Source organism: Cucurbita pepo, chromosome LG08 (assembly GCF_002806865.2).
Source record: "Cucurbita pepo subsp. pepo cultivar mu-cu-16 chromosome LG08, ASM280686v2, whole genome shotgun sequence".
Taxonomy (NCBI): domain Eukaryota; kingdom Viridiplantae; phylum Streptophyta; class Magnoliopsida; order Cucurbitales; family Cucurbitaceae; genus Cucurbita; species Cucurbita pepo.
Genome location: NC_036645.1, coordinates 9,704,038 through 9,723,766, shown reverse-complemented (window position 1 = coordinate 9,723,766; position 19,729 = coordinate 9,704,038). Strand labels below are relative to the sequence as shown.

Genomic DNA, 19,729 nt, shown 5'->3' with positions numbered 1-19,729 from the left:
CATAACCTGTTTGTAATTATATGCCAATTTTGGCTCCTACATCTTTCATCTTCTTCTTCTTTCAAATACTCTTACCATAATTCTCCTTTAACCTTTCATCTTTCCAAATCAAAGATTAGAAATCAAGGAACAAGGGAATTAAAAAGCGGGGAAAAAGAAGTATAATGTATGTAGATAGTTAAATAGTATTCATTCAAATATTCGAGTTTCTACCACTTCTGTTTCATGACTGAGGATTGAAACAAAACCTACGTACTTCACTCTAACTAAACTAATTCTAAGAGTTAAGCATTACAAGGGAAATTCGAAGTCATGATCGCAAAGTTGTTACTTAAGCCCGCCAAATTGCACTGTTTATGTACAAAAATGTGTGGTATACAGATCAATTGGCAGAACTTCCTACGGCCCCCAAATGGTTTCCAAGTTTTAAGTAGACACAAGGTGAGGACCCGAGCGTGGGAGGACACATGAATACGTGACATACTTGACACTATCCAGCAACACAACGACAAATATTCTCGAAATCGACTTCGGCGTTATCACACCGTCAACTTCACTGTCCCCAGCTTCCCTTGGATCAATGAGCACAGAAACTACGATAGACGAAGCTGTTTTGTTGTTACCTGGAAAGCTGTCTTTGCGTGGGTTTCCAACAGGTTCTTCTGTGATGTTGAAACTTGATCCACCTAGGGGAACTGGAAGACCACCCAGGATTCTCCTATTCCTTCCCTTATTCAGTTGAGTAGCATTCTTACGATGCGTTCCAGAAGTATTGGCAATTGACGATGCTGGAATTATTGCTCCTGGAGATGTTGAGGAAACGTCGAACTGGAACACTTCGGTGCACAAGCCAGAACTCAACATCGGTCCTGCAGATGGAGAAGGAAGACCGTAAGTATCTATAAAATGATGTCGAACCTACACCTCAATCATTGGCCTAAACCATTGATCAAGCCATATTAACGTTTGACATCACATAAGCATTGACCAAATCATCGTACGAGTAATCATGTTTCCCAAAATCAATTCACTGCCAACGACTTTGTACATAAATCAGAAAACGAAAAACTCAGTCTAAGGATTCATGACTACATGGAAACCCATCAGTTCATTAGTTTCAATTAATATGTCCCCATCCCTTCTTTTGTAGGCTTGGGAGGGCATCATAGACCAAGTTTTCCCATAAGTAACAGGTAGGAATTATAGAAGACTTCTAAACGAGAAACAGTGAGTCAATTTTCATATCCACATTTCAAACTATATAATCCAGAGTCAAATATCTTGTTTCAACAGCGATCTGATACCATTAGAATTCTAAATCCCGATTGAAGAGGTTATAATTCAAGTTTCATGCAACAAATAAAACTTCCAAATATCATCATTCCCAAGTACAAAAATTGTATATAAATAAAAGTTAATATGCTGCGTATTACCTGCAAGACCTTCTCGGAACCACTGTTGGAGTTTACCATCAGCTGCGGTCGCCTTGATATGGTCCTTTAAATTGTTGGCTGAACCTGAAGTAAGTGCCTTTGGCTGTTCGGCAGGATTTCTATACGGATGAGGATGTTTACCACCACTTTCCCTGATGTTGGGGATGGTGATGGCTGGACTAAGATCTCTAGGAATCGCAAGTCCAGTCTCCCTACTCTTGTCCTTATCAGAAGCCCTGCTGGAGGCCATAGCTTTCTCGCTTGCCAGGAAAGAATGGATTATTAAGTTTCCATCAATCTTCACTAACTTGTCATTCCTTGGGACGTATAAAGAAGCAACAAGAGGTTCACTAGCATTTCCAAGCTTACTAGACTCATCTGAATCATGCATATGCTGCGATCCTTTTCGTTGTTGATCGAATTTCAAGTCTCGCCCTTTCCTATGAATTTCCTCACATTGTAAGAGGTTCAAAGTATCAGATTTCCCGCGAGGAGTTCCTACATTCACACCATTAGATAAATTCGAATACTTATCGACTCTCAAAACCCTTCCACGGTTTTGATTGTATAACCTATCACCAACAAATGCTAACGTGCCAGGAACTCCAACATTTCTAAATCTGAGATTCACTATAGGAACTAGACCACCAAAAAGCATAATAAAGAACAACAGACCCAGAAAACTAACACTCGCAACCTTCTTAGTTCTTCCCTCAGCCTTCTTACTCACATTCCTTTTCCCCTTTGCTGCAGGGGCCGGCTGTTGGGGCTTTAATCTCGGAATTGGAACCAGAGGGACCTGAGACCCTTGCGGTTTAACAACATACGGAGGACATGGCATCCACGGATAAGACATTGGGGCCATTGAGGGATGAGGATACATACCAGGAGGAGGAGGCTGACACATACCACTACCACTCAGCTGCTGTCTCAGCCCTGCATTCTCAGCCATCACATATGATATCTTACTATTCAATTCAGCAATGGTTGAATGCATAGCTCTCAATTTATCCTCCAACTCCTCCACATAATGCTTCTTCCTCTGCCTGGAAAGCTGCGCACTCTCTCTATTCCTCATCAACCTCGCCTTCCTCTTCTCTTCATCCTCATTTAGAGCACAGGAACTCAATTGGGGATTGGAACTTTCTACAGGTTCAGATGACCTTCGATACTTGGCAGATCTCAAATCCGGGTTTCCTTCATCCAGGTCTTTCTTCCTCTTCGGCATGCAAATTTTCCCTATTTCCTCTGATTTAATCTTCTGATCGACAATGACATCGTAATACTCCCCATTGGAAGATGGGCAAGTTATCCCTTCAGAGACGCCGGAACCGCAATTTCCAGAACCCGAGCCTTGAGACGACGCCGGCTCGCCTGAGAACTCCTGTTCACTACCACCACTATGCTCCGGAGAGGGACAATTCACAATCCTCGGATCCTTTGAGTCCCAACCCCCGGAATCAGTCGAAAAGCAACCGCTATCCGCAGTTGGTATTTTCGAAGATTGAGAGTTAATAAACTTACAGTCAATGGGAGACTGCTCACAAGAAACCGCAGAGCTCCCCGATCCCGGGGACGCTTCAGAACTGCAAACGCGAACACCAGCGCCGTCAGCAGAAGCATCCCGGGCAGGCTGGGGCGGAACATGAGTAGCCGAATCCTGCGAATTGGTAGTTTGATCCAAATTCTCCAAGATGAGGAAATCGTCAGCCTCAGATGGGAGGTAAAGGTCGTCAAGATCATCAAAAGTGAGCTCAAAATCGTCATTTTCCTCGAATCCCAAATTGGAAGGCGTGGAATAAACAAAGGGGTCAGCAGGGGCGGCAGAATTGGCATCGGAGAAAAAAAGAGAGTCGAGAGGCGGAATTTGGAGGGAATCAAATTCGGAAGCGTAAGTAGTGGAATTAGGGTTTTGATCAGAAGGCCAAACTTCCGCAACTGGGTCAGCCATTGTTAGGGTTTTGGAGAGGAGAATTGATTCTGAAAATCCAGAGGGAATTATTGGGTTGGATTTATTAAGGGAAGATTGACGAAGACGAAGAAGGAAGAAAATGGGATCTAAGATTTAATTGATCATTTGAGGACTAACGAAACTGCTCCCCGTTTTCTCAGTCAAGCGCGTGTCGTCAATCGCCTCCGTGCAGCTACAAGAAGGAAAACAAAAATGTACATAAATCTCAATTTTATTCAAATATCATCCTAAATTGTAATTAAAATAAAATGTTCCTACCAAAAATTATTCCATAAAACACGTTCATAAATTAATTAATAATTACCACATTTCTTTATAGTTTATAAGTATATATTATTTATCATCAAATTCTTTTTTTTTATTTTTTTATTTTTTATCTCTTCACTATAATTTATATCCTCAAATTAATTAATAATAATGAAAAAAAAAATATGTTTTGCTAAAAATAAAAAATCAATAATTAGAAATTAGTATTTATGGTGTTAAAAATTAAAATTACATTCTTCCCATTTGATAATAATAAGTAATTCTTATGGTATAAAGTTAGAAACTTCACTTAGATGTATTGCTACAATCATGTTAACCGATTTACAACTGACTAAACAAGGTATATGAAGGGACAAGATGACCAAGCTTAAGAACGAAATTCTACCCAGACTAAACTCGAGAACAAAATACAAGTCTCCCCAAGTAGGTCTTTCCGGAAACCTCTCAATCACTAGTGTCACTTTGGTTGACTTAGTCATATTTCATTGAGTGAGACTAAGAAAAAGAAAGGACGAGAGACACCCATGCATAATTATACCTAAAAAAATCATCCATAGTTAATGGTTGTTTTTAAGTTGAATTTGAGATATTTGACTCTTATTTACGAAATTACCAATAGTTTTATAATTTAATTTATGTTAGGTGACAAATTAAATGAAAAAGAAAAACAGTAAAAGTAGGGTGTGAAAATATATATATATATATTTTTATTACACAGAAACTAAACGGATGAAATAGAATTGAGTGATTCTATTGGCGAAAATAATTGAAAAGTTAAATACAAAAATAAATGGTATAGTTTCATATTTGACCACAAAATTTTTAATTAATAGAAGGTATGACTGGGTCAAAGTAGGGTAAGCACGTGAAGAAAAACCAAGAGTTGGCGCGCGTGGGGGGAGATGGGAGTAGTAAATTATTATTATCTTTTATTTATAAAAAAGTAATAAAATAAAGAAAATGCCAAAGTAGTGGCGGACCGGAGGAGCGGGCACGTGTTGAGTCCCTTAGCCGCTACGTTTTGTCCTTTCTTCCCTAACCCGTACACTTGTTTTGTCCCTCTCCGATCGGCATCCTCAATTCCTCATATTTCTTAATAATACAAATTATTCATAAATTACTTTTAATTTAATATAATCAAAAATCTATTTATTGGTGATAATATTTACTCATGCTCTATATAAGAGGCCCAAGTGTGATGTGGGATAGATTGGGTATTGTAAAATGGAGCCAACTAAGGCCCATATTTAAGGGTGTTGTTGTCCACTAAGATCTAACCCAAGATGGAGTGGGAGGTGGCGCAAATCATAGTCAAAAGAAGAGATCACGTGGAGGAAGGCGGTCGGCGGTCGGCGGTCGGGTTGATTGGTCGGCGATTAGGCGCCTACTTGGAGGGGTTGCAGGTTTTGATGTGCCGGGCCGCCATAGAAAAAGAAAGCCCATCAGAGAAGATAGGAAGAAATGACGGTGTTCTTCAAGCCTGGTTGGCGCCATTCCAATGTGTGGGCTCGCCGCCGGGAGAGAGGGAGGGAGTAAATAAACACAATTTTGTAATTAAGAAAAAGAAAAAAGAAAAATAGTAAAAATAGGCATATTCTATATGTAATTGGTGGAGGCGGTGGTATGCGCGCGTATAAAGGAAGAAAATAGGAAGCCATGGATATTAGCTCTTTTCATACTCCGCTTTGCTTTGCGGGAAGAACAAAGGGATTTCTTNTTTTTTTTTTTTTTTTTTTTTTTTTTTTATCTTTTTCCTTTTTTTTTTTGTAATATAAAATCATTCCCAAATTCCATTCCTTTCCCCCCTTTCCCCCCTTTCCCCCCATCTGCTCGGTGGGATACGAAAGAGGGTTTCTTTTCCTCTCTCTCAATCTTCCTCCTCCTCTGATGCTAAGGATTAAACCCTTTTCCTCTTCCTTCCCTCTTCCCTTTCTTCTTCTTCTTCTCTGACCCAGAAGGGGAAGAAGAAACGCCTCTAAAAAACCCAGCAGTTTCAGAGTCCTGTGCGTTTAATAATATAGAGACCTCTCTTCTTCCATGGACACAGCTTCCTTTGATGTCGCCCCACAAGGGTTCAACGGCATAGACTCAATGGTCGACCCCTTCTTGGTGGAGGCTCTTCAGAATCCTCGACATCGTCTCACCAGTGAGTTCTTTTTTTTTTTTTTTTTCCCTTTTAAAAGAAGCGGTTGAATTCCCAATTCCCCTTTGTTGTTTCCCCCAATCTTGAATCTGTTTCTGGGATCAATTCATTGCAATTTTCGAGTTTTCTTGCTGTCCGATTTGTGTTCTTGTTGTTTGAAATCTGGTGAATGATTTCATTTTATTTGATTTGGTTGTTCTGTAAGCTTGTTGTTGGGTAAGATCTGTTCTTTCTTCGTGAGGTTCCTGCAAGTGCCAATTGTATATTGAACAACAGAACAAGCGTACAAAAGCAACAACTGATAAAAAATTCATCTCTTTGAATTTAATAATACAAATGCACCTTTTTCTTATAGGAAACAAAATGATTTCATTATGAAGAGGTATCCCCAACCCTTCAAGGGGATTACAAAAAAAATCACGCTGAAGTGAGCACCTAATAGAAGAAATCAGCCTGACTTGGACCCAAAGAACATCACCCCAAGAATCACTTCCCTGGAAAATTCTCTTGTTCCTTTCGTGCCAAATTTCCATAAAAGGCCTCCCCACAACTCTTAGGCTTAACCCAACAGAGATTTAAAGATTTAAACAATCTATGCCAACAAGAGACGGCGAAAGGGCAGTAAATGAACAAGTGAAGTCTGTCCTCCATGTCCTTCCTACACAAGACACACCAACTGGGAGCTGCTGAAGCTGTAGGCATTCATTTCTGAATCCTACAGCATGTATTTAGTTTCTCAACGGCAAAGATCCAAAGGAACACTTCCATTTTGTTCATTCTTACAGATAATGTAAGGTAGCATTGCGTAAATGGATATTGAGCAAACAAGTTATTTTTAGAGGCCTCAAGTTGTCACTTTTTTTTATTGTCTTTTGGAATTGGTATGTCTTTTCTTCAGCTAAGCGCATAGGGTAGTTCATGATAGGCAGGGATTTCCTTGTTGATGTTCAATCTTCCTTCCTATGTCCCATTGATATAAATGTGCATTTCTCATATTTCTTCATTTAAACATTGAATTCTTTTAATAAAATGTGATTTTCTTAGTAATTTACAATTTCCTTTCAGTTTTACGAATGGAGCTTGATATCCAGAAGTTTCTGCATAATCCGGATCAGCAGCATTTTGAGTTCCAGCATTTTCCTACTTCATACCTTCGACTTGCTGCTCACCGTGTTGCTCAACACTATGGCCTTCAGACCATGGTTCAGGACTCTGGTGTAGATGGTGGAAATAGGATCTTGGTTCGTAAAACAGCGGAAAGCAGACTCCCTTCTGTGCATTTATCCGAAATACCTGCAAAGCAATTGGACAATGAGAAACATGAACAGGTCAAAATTGTTATCAGACCTAGGCCTAACAAAATGTCTGCAATTTCTGCCAATGATGGAGGTCTCAAACAAAGTTCTGTCAGGAGCGTGGAAGAGAGAAAGGAGGAATATGATAGGGCACGAGCTCGAATCTTCAGCTCCCCAAGTAGCCCTGAATTAGATGATACAACATCTCAGGCCCCATCTGAAGGAAAGTACGTTTGCTCGAACAGGGATGAGACTGAAGGCTGTAGAACTTTGGGTATTGATTTGGAAAATTTTAATGGCAGGGATGCCATGACTTCTCGGGTTGCCATTTTCAAAGATAGGGAAAAGGATCGTAGCGACCCTGATTATGATCGCAATTACGATAGGTATGTGTCCATGAAAATTTAGTCGGACGTTTTTGTTACGCCAATGGAGACATTTTCTTTGATTCTTTTTTGATACAGGTATATTAGGAACCTTCCAATCAATCAAAACTTTAGCTTGGCGCCCTTTGTTATGCCTAAAATTCAGCCTCCATTTGTGCAATACGATTCGGGTTATTCTCTCATGGGTCATATACCTGGAACTCAAGCTTCAGTTAGCTATGGGCCTCATCCGAGTCCTGCTGTAAGCCCTTTCTGCACAGTGGGTTTAAACCAAACATCTAGAGATGCATCTTATGAACATTGGCAGAGTGCTGCAATGATGTATGCCCATTCGTACAACCAGCTCAGGCATTCTGCTTTTCAGGTACTATTTAATAACGAGGCTTTTCCCATTGCAAAAAGGTTGCAAGTATTATTTTCCAAAACCCCCCAAGAGAACGGTATCATTTTTGTCTCTAATATCTTTGTTTGGAGGCCCCCAGCTCCAGCCAAAGGAATTCCTTTGAGCTTCCCTTATCAGTATCTGAAGTTTGGATTGTCATAAACATATTGGGTAGGATCGAATCCCCAGGGTCAGGTGTAGACCACGTGCTTACTCCTCAAAGTTCGTTGTAAAAAGCTGGTCCCACATCAGTTGGAGAGGGGAACAAAACATTCCCTATAAGAGTGTGGAAACCTCTCCCTAACATATGTGTTTTAAAACCTCGAGAGGAAGCCCATAAGGAAAAGTCCAAAGAGGACAGTATTTGCTAGCGGTAAGCTTGGGCTGTTACAAATGGTATCAGAGCTCGACACCAGACGGTGTGCTAGCGAGAATGGTGGCCCTCAAGGGGGGTGTGGATTGTGAGATCCCACATCGGTTGGAGAGAGGAACAAAACATTCCCTTTTTAAGTGTGTGGAAACCTCTCCCCAATAGACGCATTTTGAAATCTTGAGAGGGAAAGCCCAAAGAAGACAATATCTGATAGCGGTGGGCTTGAGCTTGAGCTCATTTACTGACAGTAAATGTGTTGTGTTAAGTGCAGTATCATTTATATACAATTCTTGACATTCATGAACTGATTACTATGTTGTGGTGGTATGTTAATGCAGGCCCCATTCATCCAGCAACCCCTCAGCTTTGACTATTCACAAAACCATTAGACAATGAGGAGTTTAGGTGAAAAAAAAAAAAAAAAAAAAAAAAAAAAAGTTTACAACTAGATTTTGTACCTGTAGGGGTTGCCTTTTACTCTGCTCTGACTGCTTGGAACTCAGTTCTAGTTTGTGCCTCTTTTGTTCTTCATTTGGAGCTTTATTCTAAGAATCTGTAAGGATTGAGGAGTTTTCTGATATCATTCCATTAGCTGAATTTCTTCATCTCATACTTTTGCTTGTATTGCTGCATTCAATCTCTTTAATACCATTTCTTCCATTGGACTTCAATTCTTCTCCTCTGCTATACACGTATGTGTCAACTTATGTGCACCTCGATTATTCTCGTTTGGTTCTTGTTTTCCTTTTTACACGCTTTCGTCATACCCATAGTGAAAGTCTCCACTATAAAATGACACGTTTTTTTGTTGTCTTCCTTTCGTACTATAAAATGTGGACGTTGATTTGTGTGCATGATTTACCATGACGATGTGTGAACGAGATTGGCTTCTCTTTCTCTATCTAAATTCTAATTATTTAGTTGAAATAGTATGAATAGTTTATAAAATAGATAGGCAAGTACTACCAAAGTTAGAGAATCTAGCCACTTGCGAACACATGTCAAATGGCCGATACTTTAATTAAGAAAAAGTTAAAAAAAAATTATTGTTTTAAGTTATTAATTATAATTTCTAAAAAGGTGAACCAATACCTTTTTGATTGGATAAACTCAAACCCATTTGCCAGACACAAAAATTAATTCATTGGATAAACTCAAACCCATTTGCCAGACACAAAAATTAATTGAATAAACAATGACTCAAAATTTTAGTTCTTAATTCCAAAACACCCAACAAAAGATGATACATGTCAACTCCCAATTGCCCACTGAAAAGCATAAATCAATGAAACAAAAGAATGTGCTGTCCACTTGAGTGACAAGACGGCTTAAACGACCTAATAGTCATTATATCGGTAGAGCAAAGGTTTATACTTTTGACCTTTTAAGAAAAGATGTCGGTGGCGAACTAAATTCAAGAGAGCTCGACACGCCTACTAATTAAAAAAATCTTATTTGAACTAGCAATTTAGAAAATGATTATCGGGCCGTCTAATTATTTCAAAAGTGATTATAAATTAGTTTAGATTTCTCAGTATGACCATTTACTTACGAGAATCGATTCAAATTTGAGGTTTGATATAAAAAATGGTTGAATTGGATTTATTTTATTTTGTGAGGAAGGAGGTTGGGAAGTGATTTTGAAAGAAAAAACAAAAAAAACAAAAAACAACCAATAATTGGGTGAGACATAAGTTGATTACAAGGTTGGTGGAGGTTAGTGTGTGTTGGGAATCTTAGCACATTATTTCCAAAGCTTCAATTTTGCAAACCAACAAACCTTAAGCTCACCTTTTCTAGCCCAACATGTGATACACTCAAATCGAACTTTTTTTTTTTATATTTTAATTTTTGCAATAAATATATTTTCAATTTTATGAGAGGTCGTGTCCATTTTATTAATTTAAAGAATATATACGGTTTAAAAATGATATTTTCTTTTTATTATAACTCAATGGTTATGCCAAATGTTCGAGTTTCCACTCAAATCGTAAAGATTAAAATCTTTTAAATATTAGAAAATTTTCTATTAAAAAAAAAAGAAAAAAAAGTCTAAAATGAATGTAATTTGTAATTATGGTAGAGTAAATGATTTATAAGACAAGTAATACACCAAAAAAGGGAAGAAAACAAAAGAATTAAAGAGTACTTGATTTGATTCCTCACACACCACAAAATCTTTTGTGTTTAGTTCACATTTTTTTTTAGATTACCCTTAAAAAAAAACATCAATTTCTATACCCGTCCTTTTCTTTTTTGGGAATCTTTCTAATGACAACAAAATCAATTTACTTCATTCTTAAATGCCATCTAAAAAAGCCCACCTCAATGCTTTAACTAGCTAGAAATTTTCACACTCTTATAAAAAAAAAATTGTGGGTTTTCACAATCTACCTCCTCTCAAGAACCAGCGTCTCCTCTCTCCAATCGATAAATGTTAATGTGTTTTGGATAAACATTGGTAGAAGTAGCATACCATAATTGATAAAAGTGTTTTTAGTATATAAAATATGAATTTCTATGTTTGAAGTATGGAAAACAAAGATACACATAGTTGATATTCCATATATGAAGCAATGCTAAGACTAAAATAGGATTGAATAGTGAATTTATCAAAATTTGGAGCAGAGGCACGTGGATGCATTTTGGTTGCTTAAGATGTTTATTAAACAAATGGGTGTTGTGTTTTGGCACTGCTTCATTACAGCTAAACACTGTGATGAACCTCACATGCTCTGCTTCCATGTTTGTTGATTAGGATATAATTATTGTGGATAAGCATTCTAATTACCCCAGAAAGGGCTTAACTTTAACACCATTCAATTCACGAATTATCATTAGTGCCACAATTTAGAATTTAGAATTTAGAATTTAGAATTTAGAATTTAGAATTTAGAATTTAGAATTTAGAATTTAGAGATGATAATGATGAACACACCCAAATTGTTCTTAATACTCATGTACAATCTTACCTCTTTAGCATAATATATAATCCATTTTGCCTTCGACTCTGCAACTGACGCCCGCCCTTGTTTTCGCCGGAGAAGACGACGGCAACACCAACGTCACGGAGATACAGACAGTTCTGACCAGATTTCAAAATGGAAAGAGGTTTAATCGTTTCCGGTGGGGAAAAGAGTGAGAACCTTCCTCCCTCCTGTTCCATTACTCGAATCCAAATCCTCGCTGTAATTCGTCGCCGGGGTAGTCACAGGGGTCCCAATCCGGTGAACAGGCCGAGCTAAAAACGGATGCTCAAACTGCCCATTCGGCGGAGACCCAAAATGGGCTACTTGTCGGTGGTATTGAGCGGCAGCGGCGGCGGCCATCTGGTGGTGGTGCTGCAGAGCGCCGACGGGCACAAACGGCAGGAAATGGTCGGAATTAGCCCGAGAGGAGTGAAGAAAATGCGGCGGAACTGGAGAGCTGGCGAACAAATGGTCGGTAGCAGGATCTGAAACGGGTGAAACTAATCCAGCACCGCCACTAACTCCGCCGCCACTGCCGCCGGAAATCCCCTGCATACGCTTCAAATAGAGGCGATATTTCTGCAAATGGCTAGCCACGTTCTCACGAGTTAACCCATCCACGCTCATCAACTGCATTATGGTTTTAGGTACAGCATTTTTTATTCCCAAATGGCCGACCGCGTCGACAAATCGCTTGTGGAGCTGTGGAGTCCAGACCAGGCGCGGCCTCTTCAGGGTCCGCGCAGGTTCGTCTCCATCGCCGGCGCCAGACACATAATCACCAGAATCCCCAAAATCGGCCGAACTCGGCTGGATTGGCACCGGAGGCGGCGGAGGCGGTGGGTGGTGGTGGTTGTTGTTGTTGTTGTTGATGGAACTATCTGGGTTTCTGATATCAAATGCCAAAGCAAGATCAGGGGTGATAAGGGTTTGGGAAAGAGGCATCAATTCATCAGGAGAGGGAAGCTCCTGATCCCATTTTGAAAACCAATTAGAATCATCTTCCCTCATTGTTTTTCAAATCTAAAGCAACCCACTTTAGTTTTCACCAAAATTTCAACTGGGTTCGCTCTAAATTTGTAAACGAACAAGAAGAAGAAGACACAAATTATGATCAGAACCAGAACACCTGAAAATTTTTCAGACCAGAGAAGAAGGAAGAAGATGATGAAGAAGAAAGCTGAGGAATTTGGGAGAGGGGTTCGAGNTTTTTTTTTTTTTTTTTTTTTTTTTTTTTTTTTTTTTTTTCAGGTTACAATTATTAAAAACATTTATCAAGTACTCTTATCTGATGTTTTTTTCTCATCTGGGTTTTATTTTCCGGGATCTGAGGGTGCTGGAGAAAAAAAAAAAAAAATCAGAAGATAGTGAGGATTGAGGGAGCGCGTGGAGTACACGTGGGAAGAAGAGGAGTGAGATTGGAAAAGGAAAAGGAAGAGATGAGCTGAGATAACCAATCATTTGAAGGTTGTGGGGGCATCCCTCAGGGTTTGTTCCGGCAAGGAGAGGAGAACGGCTGCTAGTACTAGGAATATAGTAGTGGCGCGTGAAGTACACGTACCAATGGGGAATTTTCTTTTTTAAAATTATGGGACAAGGAGGTTTGGAGTTTTGAGGAAATTGGAATCAGGGCTTAGTGTAATCAAATAACCACAAGCCCAAATGTTGGCCCACTTATAAACTTCAGTTTCTATTTTCTAATTAACTTGCAAAACTAATATATTTTTTTTAATATAGTAAAGAAAGCATTATATATTAATTTTTAATCTACATAAAAATATATTCATTGGAGAAAAAATCTCGTGTGTTCAAATATAGAGCGATAATAATAAATATTATATATTTGGATAAAATAAAAATAGACTATCTGTATCTTAGTTTCCTAATCCAACCAAATCAACTATTTCCGTAATTCAAACAAATTTGATTTTCTCAATTTTTATTTTAAATTCTTTTGTATATTTTGCTTCCAAATATGAATATAAATATGAATATAAATATGAATATAAATATATCTATATATATTGGCGCCCATTCTCGCTCTCTTTCGTCTTCACATTCTCTCTCGTTGTGTGTTCTTGCTATCAGGTACGAGCTTCCTTTTGTTTTTCCGTTTTTCTCATTGGAATCCTCTCATCCTATTCTCTTCTGCTAATTAACAATTTGGAACCCTTTCAATAACTTCAGACCCCGTACTTAGGAAGCTGAGATAAATTCTGTAGTCTATTTAGTTTGCGATACCGAAAATAGTTCGATGGCTAGGTTAGGGTCTATCCTCGAAATTCCTGATAGAAGACACCGATGCGATGGACAAAACGGCGGTCATCGTCGTCGATCTTCCTCGCCTGGCTACGCGGACGTTGGACGGAGCCCTAGGGCTGATGGAGACCAGAACGGTGTACCCAAGAGATTTGGGCGTGCCGGAGGGCGGGCGTATCTGGACAGGAATGGAAGAGCATCTGAAGAGTCGGATTCGGATGAGGAGCTGAAGGGGTTGAAGTATGAGGAATATCGGAGGTTGAAGAGGCAGAAGCTCCGGAAGGCATTGAAGCATTGTATTTGGAGAGTGACCCCTAGTCCACCTAGGAATGAGAAGGACGAGTATGAGGACAGGGCTGATGAGATTTCGGACAAATATGGCGACGATGGAGATTTAAGTGACTGTAGCGAAAGAAAGAAACATGAAGAGAAATATGTATCTGATAAAACAAAGAATTCTGACTCTGCCTCTGATTCCGAATTACCTGATGCAAAATCAAGAAGGAGGAGGAGGTTGAAGATTTCGGGTTCCAGGCATACAAGTAGAAAATCGTCACTTAGTGAAACAGAGTCGGACAGCGACACCGAGAGTGAGGAGGAAAGTGAATCAGAGGAAGAAATCCGGAGGAGAAGAAAAAAGTCTAAGAGTATTAGGAGTCATAAGAAGAAGAAGAAGAAGAGTAGATACAGCGATAGGGAGGACAGTGAAGGAAGTGAGACAGATGATTCTGATGATAGCGACCGTAATGTTCACTCTACCACCATGTTTTCAACATTTACTTGAAATTTGAATGATCTCCCTACTTGTAGACATTGTACCTTTGATGCAAAAATGCGTGCTTTGTGGGCACTGTTCTCCTTGCAGCATATTTTCGTCATTGGTTACCTCTCATTATTATTTTAAAAGTGCGGGAAGATGGAAGGATCATAATGTATGTACATGTGACAAACTAATTTATGGTGAATGGTATGTATTGCAGACAAAAGATTTGGTTGGCCTACATTAGATAATAATAATAATAATAATGGATAGCTACTCCTCACCCATCCCCGCATTTCTTTGGCAGAGTTTAGGCAGTTGTCAACACTCCTTTCTCGAATGGGTGAATGCAAGGTGGAGTCGTCATTAAAGGATCCAATTCGCCTGAAATTGGAATATGAAGTATGAAGTATCTGCAGAAAGCATTGGATGCGCCGCGCCTGTGGTAGGTAAAATTTGATAATCTTGCAGCCCCTCATAAAACAAAAATGAGGGCAGAAGAAATGCAGGTGGACGACAAGATAGATAGCAAGATCAGATGAGAGCGGAGAAGAGCACATTGTGATTGGGAAGGTTCATATGCTGAGCCGCTTCAGTTCAGACACTTGTCGTCCCACGAGAAGGATACCAAAACTCCCCACAAACACAAACACAAACACAAACACAAACACAAACACAAACACAAACACAAACACAAACACACACACACTCTTTGATGATTTTATTCCTTTGCCGACCATCTCAATTTTGACAACAACACAAAACACACAACCACAACCATTTTTGTTCTTTTCTCCCCCCCACGCCTCACTCTCACTGCCCTACTGAAAGCTTCCAACTTTTTTCAAAGATTCCCACGTCAAATCATTCTTCTTCTTCTTCTTCTTCTTCCATTATTTTCTCTTTCAATTCACCACTTCTTTTTGAAGCTTTTGTCCTTTTCTTTTTACTTTTTTTCTGTGGATTTCTTCCTTCGTTTCTTAGTATCAAAAATGGATTTGAATTCTCTTTCTCTCTCTCTCTCTCTCTCTCTTGCCTTATGTGGCCTCACTGTGATCCATTTTGGATTGTGTTTCAGACAACCCATCAACACTTCACGACATAACTATTTTTTTTTAAAGCCAACTTGTATTTTTTTATATATGAGATTTGGACCATAAACTTACCATCTTATCATCCTGTGAACGTGGATATATACTTTATGATTGTTGAATGATGTTCCTTTAATTTTTCTAAGTTTTAAAGTTGGAGACTTTTAAGTTTTAGAATTGAGACTTTTATCTGAGCAAATTCTCACATAATTCTCGAGCTAATTCTCGTAGCATTTTATAGGTATCTAAAACTAAGTCTCCCCCATACTATATTCTAAGACATATTTAATTGACACCATATTTGGTGAACTTACATCCTTCACTCCAAAGTCACACCATATTTGTGAAGATGAATGGAAATCATTTGGAATCCGAAGAACAAGATGAGAAAGAGGGTTTGTAGAAACCCTAATCAAGAAAATCTCAAGAATCATCCAAAGGTTTTGGATCTTGTAGAACATAGACCTCATATTCTAAGTTTAATGGTGTTGCATCACTTTCAAATTATCATTTTCAAAGTTATAGCTATCTAGCTCCGCTATATTAAAACATTACCTATTAGAGCTCCATTTATGCTTGTCTTCTTGCATGGTTTTGACAATTTTGTTGCAAAAGTAATAGTTGGTTTGATGAATGGTTATGAACCAAAGATATCCACTCATGATCGCATTAAATGGTATAGAAATTGATATATTTACTTATGGACCAAAATGAGATCTAACCTAAAGTTAACGTGTATTATCACCCCACAAATTAGAATATTTCCATCCTCAAATGATGTTTTTATTGATAGTTTTCAAGATTAATAATTTGAAGTATCCATAATTGGAAGCAACTTAAACTTCTAAGCCCAGAACTACAATTGAACACGATATCAAAAAGGAGGTAATAGATAAGAAATCTAAATGATTGCAACATATTCCTTTCACACCAACCATATAGTATAGAGTGTAAAAGAAATTTGAGTTGAGTCAAATTTGAGATAAAGCCAACACCTAAAGCTACAAGGCTCACAACAAAACAATGGTGGTGTGTGTGTGTGTGTGATCCATATGCAAAGGGTTCAAATAAGAACAACCAACCCTCAATAATTTGGACCAAATTAGTAGAAAGAAAGTGGCAGTGTCAGGGAGGGTCACATGCCATTGGCCAAAGTGGGTCGAGTTTTGGAGGACCCCACCCCACCTTTCAGATAATGAGAAGGTCTTATAAAACGCACCGTATTTGTCCTCATGCCCTTATAAATAGGGGTGAAGGGGAGGTGTGAAAATGGGCAGAGAAATGGAGATGGAGTCCTTGAGTGTGAGTGCTGATGCTGAGAAGGGAATGGCCGAGAAACAGGAGATGGAGACCAAGGAGGAGAGGAAGCTGGGTGGCGTCAAGACAATGCCTTTCATTCTCGGTATCCTTCTTTCTCTCTTTTGCTAAAGTTATTCTGGTAATCGTATTCTGTATTTTTCTTTCTGAATGTTTTTGATAAATAAGACGGTCATAATAGGTATCGATAGTTTCGAATTATGTCGAGAATAAACTAAGTAATTAAATTTACTAATAAAAATGAAGAGGTTTAATTGATACAATTAGAAGCACACAGTTTTTGATATGAAATGTAATATTAGAGTATATTGAAATTAACTAAATTATTTATGAAGCCTTGGGGTTTGTGCCATTTTCTCTTGTCCATAATAGGAAGCAAAATATTTGTCCCCCGTGAATGAAATAAATTAAAATAATCAATTTTTTTTTTTTTAATAAATGGGGTTTAGGGTTAATATTTAATCCAATTATGAATATAAATTTAGTTGAATAACTAAGAATTTATATTTTATTTGCAGGAAATGAAATATGCGATAGATTTGCAAGCACCGGATTCCATGCCAACATAATAACATATTTGACACAAGATTTGAACATGCCTCTTGTTCCGGCCTCAAACATTCTCACCAATTTTGCTGCTACTTCCAGCTTCACTGCGCTCATTGGCGCTCTCATCGCTGACTCGTTCGCTGGCCGCTTCTGGACCATCACCTTTGCCTCCATCATTTATGAGCTCGTATGCTTCTTTTTTTATTTTGTGTTCGGTTTCATTTTAATCTCTAAATTTTTCAAAGTTTTCATATTGTTTTTTTTGTCGGTAGGGAATGGCTACCATTACCATTTCTGCCATAATCCCAAGCCTCCACCCACCGCCCTGTCCAACCCAACTCAATTGCATACAAGCCTCCAGCACGCAACTAACAGTCCTTTACCTTTCTCTCCTCCTCACGTCCCTTGGCGCGGGTGGCATTCGGCCTTGCGTCGTTGCCTTTGCTGCCGACCAGTTTGACATGACAAAGGTGGGCGTGGCGGGCCGGACATGGAACTTCTTCAACTGGTACTATTTCTGCATGGGACTGGCCACTCTCACAGCTCTCACTGTGGTGGTCTATATTCAAGACAACGTTGGATGGGGCTGGGGCTTTGGCCTTCCCACCATTGCAATGGCCTTGTCTGTTGTGGCCTTCGTTGTTGGCTCGCCTCTCTACAACAAACTCAAGCCCAGTGGCAGTCCGTTGGTTCGGTTGACTCAGGTTGTCGTGGCGGCTGTCAAGAAGAGAAAGGCTTCCCTTCCGGAGGACCCGAAGCTCTTGTATCGGAACCATAAGCTTGATGCTGCCATTGCCATACAGGGAAGGCTAGTCCACACCCATCAATTCAAGTAAGCTATCATAATTAACGATGTTTAATTATAAATTTCTTTAATTTAACTCACAAAGATTATTTATGGATTTTGATCATGCGAAGTAGAGACGTCATTTAATCTATAAGACTCAATGTCATTTAACCCACAAGAGTTCAACCCCTGAATAGGGCGAGAATGAAAAATTGAGTAAAATCTTGTTAGCTAAATGAGGTCGGGGATGAAATTATATTTTTCGTCCTCGACCTTGTCCAAATCTCAAGTGGATAACGTTGAAATTTAAGCTTGACAGGTTTTTTTTTTTTAAAATAAAATATTATTAGATTTATGATGAGGTTTTTAATAGAAATTATATTTGGAAATAAAAGTTATCTTTTTTTTTTCTTTGAAATGGATAGTTTTTATTTTTAATTTTCTTGTGATGGCTACATTTTCAGGTGGCTGGACAAGGCCGCCGTCATAACAACCGACGAATCAACAAGCGACCCACCGAATCTGTGGCGCCTCGCCACCGTCCACCGAATCGAAGAGCTAAAATCCATAATCCGAATGCTTCCAATATGGGCGGCCGGAATCCTGCTGGTGACAGCCTCCTCCCACCAACACAGCTTCACAGTCCAACAAGCCCGCACAATGAACCGCCACCTAACACCCACATTCGAAATCCCTCCGGCCAGCCTCTCCATCTTCGGCATCCTCTCAATGCTCACCGGCCTCGTCCTCTACGAGCGCCTCCTCGTCCCCTTCGCCAGAAGGTTCACCAAAAACCCCTCCGGCATCACCTGCCTCCAGCGCATGGGCGTCGGCTTCGCCATCAACATCCTCGCCACCCTCGTCTCCTCCCTTATCGAGATCCGACGAAAGAAAGTCGCCGCCGAACACAATTTACTCGACGACCCAACGGCGACCATCCCCTTCAGCGTGTTTTGGTTGGTGCCCCAGTTTTGGCTGCACGGGATCGCGGAGGTTTTCATGTCGGTGGGGCATTTGGAGTTCATGTACGACCAGTCGCCGGAGAGCTTGAGGAGTACGGCGACGGCGCTGTACTGGCTGGCAATATCGATGGGGAACTATGTGGGGACTTTGATGGTGTCTTTAGTGCATAAGTACAGTGGGAAAGAGCATAATTGGTTGCCGGATAGGAACCTTAACAGAGGGAGGTTGGAGCGTTACTATTGGCTTGTGAGTGGGATTCAGGTTTTGAACCTGGTCTACTATGTGGTCTGTGCTCGGTTCTACACTTATAAGCCTTTGGAAGAGGAGAAAGACGATGAGGGGGAGCCTTCTTCTTCAACCTTGTCCAAGGATGGGTGTCAAGACACCAAAACTGCTTAGATTTGGGATTATGTAGCCCTGGGTTTGGAGTTAGTTTATCAAAACAATCCAAATGAAATCGATTAACAAAACTTTAACTCGACCTGCTTCAAACTAGGTAGGTTGGGAGCTTCATCGTTCTAAAATGTTATTATCGAACTTGATTTTCAACCTGTTTTTAGGTGTTCTACAATATTTGCACAAATTAAAAACCCAAAAAGGACCATATCTATCAGTATTAGAGCCAGACACTGAGCAGTGTATCTTCAAGGACGTTAAGTCCTAAAGCAGAGTGGATTGTGAGATCCCACATCGATGATTGGAGAGGGAAGTGAGTGCCAGCAAGGACAATATCTTGAGGGTAGGTCCGAGAAGGAAAACCAAAAGAGGACAATATCTGCTAAT

At 39.5% G+C, this 19,729-nt stretch overlaps 5 protein-coding genes across 5 annotated transcripts; 3 read left to right on the top strand and 2 right to left on the bottom strand.

The window, feature by feature from the left end:
• Positions 1-160: 160 nt before the first annotated feature.
• LOC111799893 (bZIP transcription factor 17) lies at positions 161-3,511 on the bottom strand. The gene is made up of 2 exons (XM_023683391.1): positions 1,434-3,511; positions 161-869 (listed from the first exon to the last, which is right to left on the bottom strand). Exons 1-2 carry the CDS (start codon positions 3,382-3,384, stop codon positions 427-429), a joined length of 2,394 nt encoding a protein of 797 aa, XP_023539159.1. The 5' UTR covers positions 3,385-3,511; the 3' UTR covers positions 161-426.
• A 1,945-nt stretch (positions 3,512-5,456) lies between these two features.
• LOC111800583 lies at positions 5,457-8,922 on the top strand. Its single transcript, XM_023684338.1, has 4 exons — positions 5,457-5,818; positions 6,881-7,496; positions 7,575-7,860; positions 8,590-8,922. Exons 1-4 carry the CDS (start codon positions 5,710-5,712, stop codon positions 8,638-8,640), a joined length of 1,062 nt encoding a protein of 353 aa, XP_023540106.1. The 5' UTR covers positions 5,457-5,709; the 3' UTR covers positions 8,641-8,922.
• A 2,213-nt stretch (positions 8,923-11,135) lies between these two features.
• LOC111800592 (transcription factor MYBC1-like) lies at positions 11,136-12,423 on the bottom strand. Its single transcript, XM_023684359.1, has one exon. It carries the CDS (start codon positions 12,229-12,231, stop codon positions 11,365-11,367), a length of 867 nt encoding a protein of 288 aa, XP_023540127.1. The 5' UTR covers positions 12,232-12,423; the 3' UTR covers positions 11,136-11,364.
• A 1,051-nt stretch (positions 12,424-13,474) lies between these two features.
• Positions 13,475-14,263, top strand: LOC111800198 (NKAP-like protein). Its single transcript, XM_023683791.1, has one exon. It carries the CDS (start codon positions 13,475-13,477, stop codon positions 14,261-14,263), a length of 789 nt encoding a protein of 262 aa, XP_023539559.1.
• Positions 14,264-16,442: 2,179 nt separating this feature from the next.
• Positions 16,443-19,497, top strand: LOC111800591 (protein NRT1/ PTR FAMILY 3.1-like). The gene is made up of 4 exons (XM_023684358.1): positions 16,443-16,732; positions 17,166-17,383; positions 17,469-18,028; positions 18,448-19,497. The coding sequence occupies exons 1-4, from the start codon at positions 16,600-16,602 to the stop codon at positions 19,343-19,345; spliced, it is 1,809 nt and encodes a 602-aa protein (XP_023540126.1). The 5' UTR covers positions 16,443-16,599; the 3' UTR covers positions 19,346-19,497.
• Positions 19,498-19,729: the final 232 nt, after the last annotated feature.

Excerpts from the sequence above, each read along its gene's own strand:
- LOC111800591 (XM_023684358.1), top strand. The coding sequence starts at position 16,600 with ATGGGCAGAGAAATGGAGATGGAGTCCTTGAGTGTGAGTGCTGATGCT. Across the intron at positions 16,733-17,165 it reads GACAATGCCTTTCATTCTCG|GAAATGAAATATGCGATAGA; the intron begins GTATCCTTCTTT and ends TTTTATTTGCAG. Across the intron at positions 17,384-17,468 it reads CCTCCATCATTTATGAGCTC|GGAATGGCTACCATTACCAT; the intron begins GTATGCTTCTTT and ends TTTTGTCGGTAG.
- LOC111800592 (XM_023684359.1), bottom strand. The coding sequence starts at position 12,231 with ATGAGGGAAGATGATTCTAATTGGTTTTCAAAATGGGATCAGGAGCTT.
- LOC111800198 (XM_023683791.1), top strand. The coding sequence starts at position 13,475 with ATGGCTAGGTTAGGGTCTATCCTCGAAATTCCTGATAGAAGACACCGA.
- LOC111799893 (XM_023683391.1), bottom strand. The coding sequence starts at position 3,384 with ATGGCTGACCCAGTTGCGGAAGTTTGGCCTTCTGATCAAAACCCTAAT. Across the intron at positions 870-1,433 it reads GTTCCGAGAAGGTCTTGCAG|GACCGATGTTGAGTTCTGGC; the intron begins GTAATACGCAGC and ends CTCCATCTGCAG.
- LOC111800583 (XM_023684338.1), top strand. The coding sequence starts at position 5,710 with ATGGACACAGCTTCCTTTGATGTCGCCCCACAAGGGTTCAACGGCATA. Across the intron at positions 7,497-7,574 it reads TATGATCGCAATTACGATAG|GTATATTAGGAACCTTCCAA; the intron begins GTATGTGTCCAT and ends TTTTTGATACAG. Across the intron at positions 7,861-8,589 it reads TCAGGCATTCTGCTTTTCAG|GCCCCATTCATCCAGCAACC; the intron begins GTACTATTTAAT and ends ATGTTAATGCAG.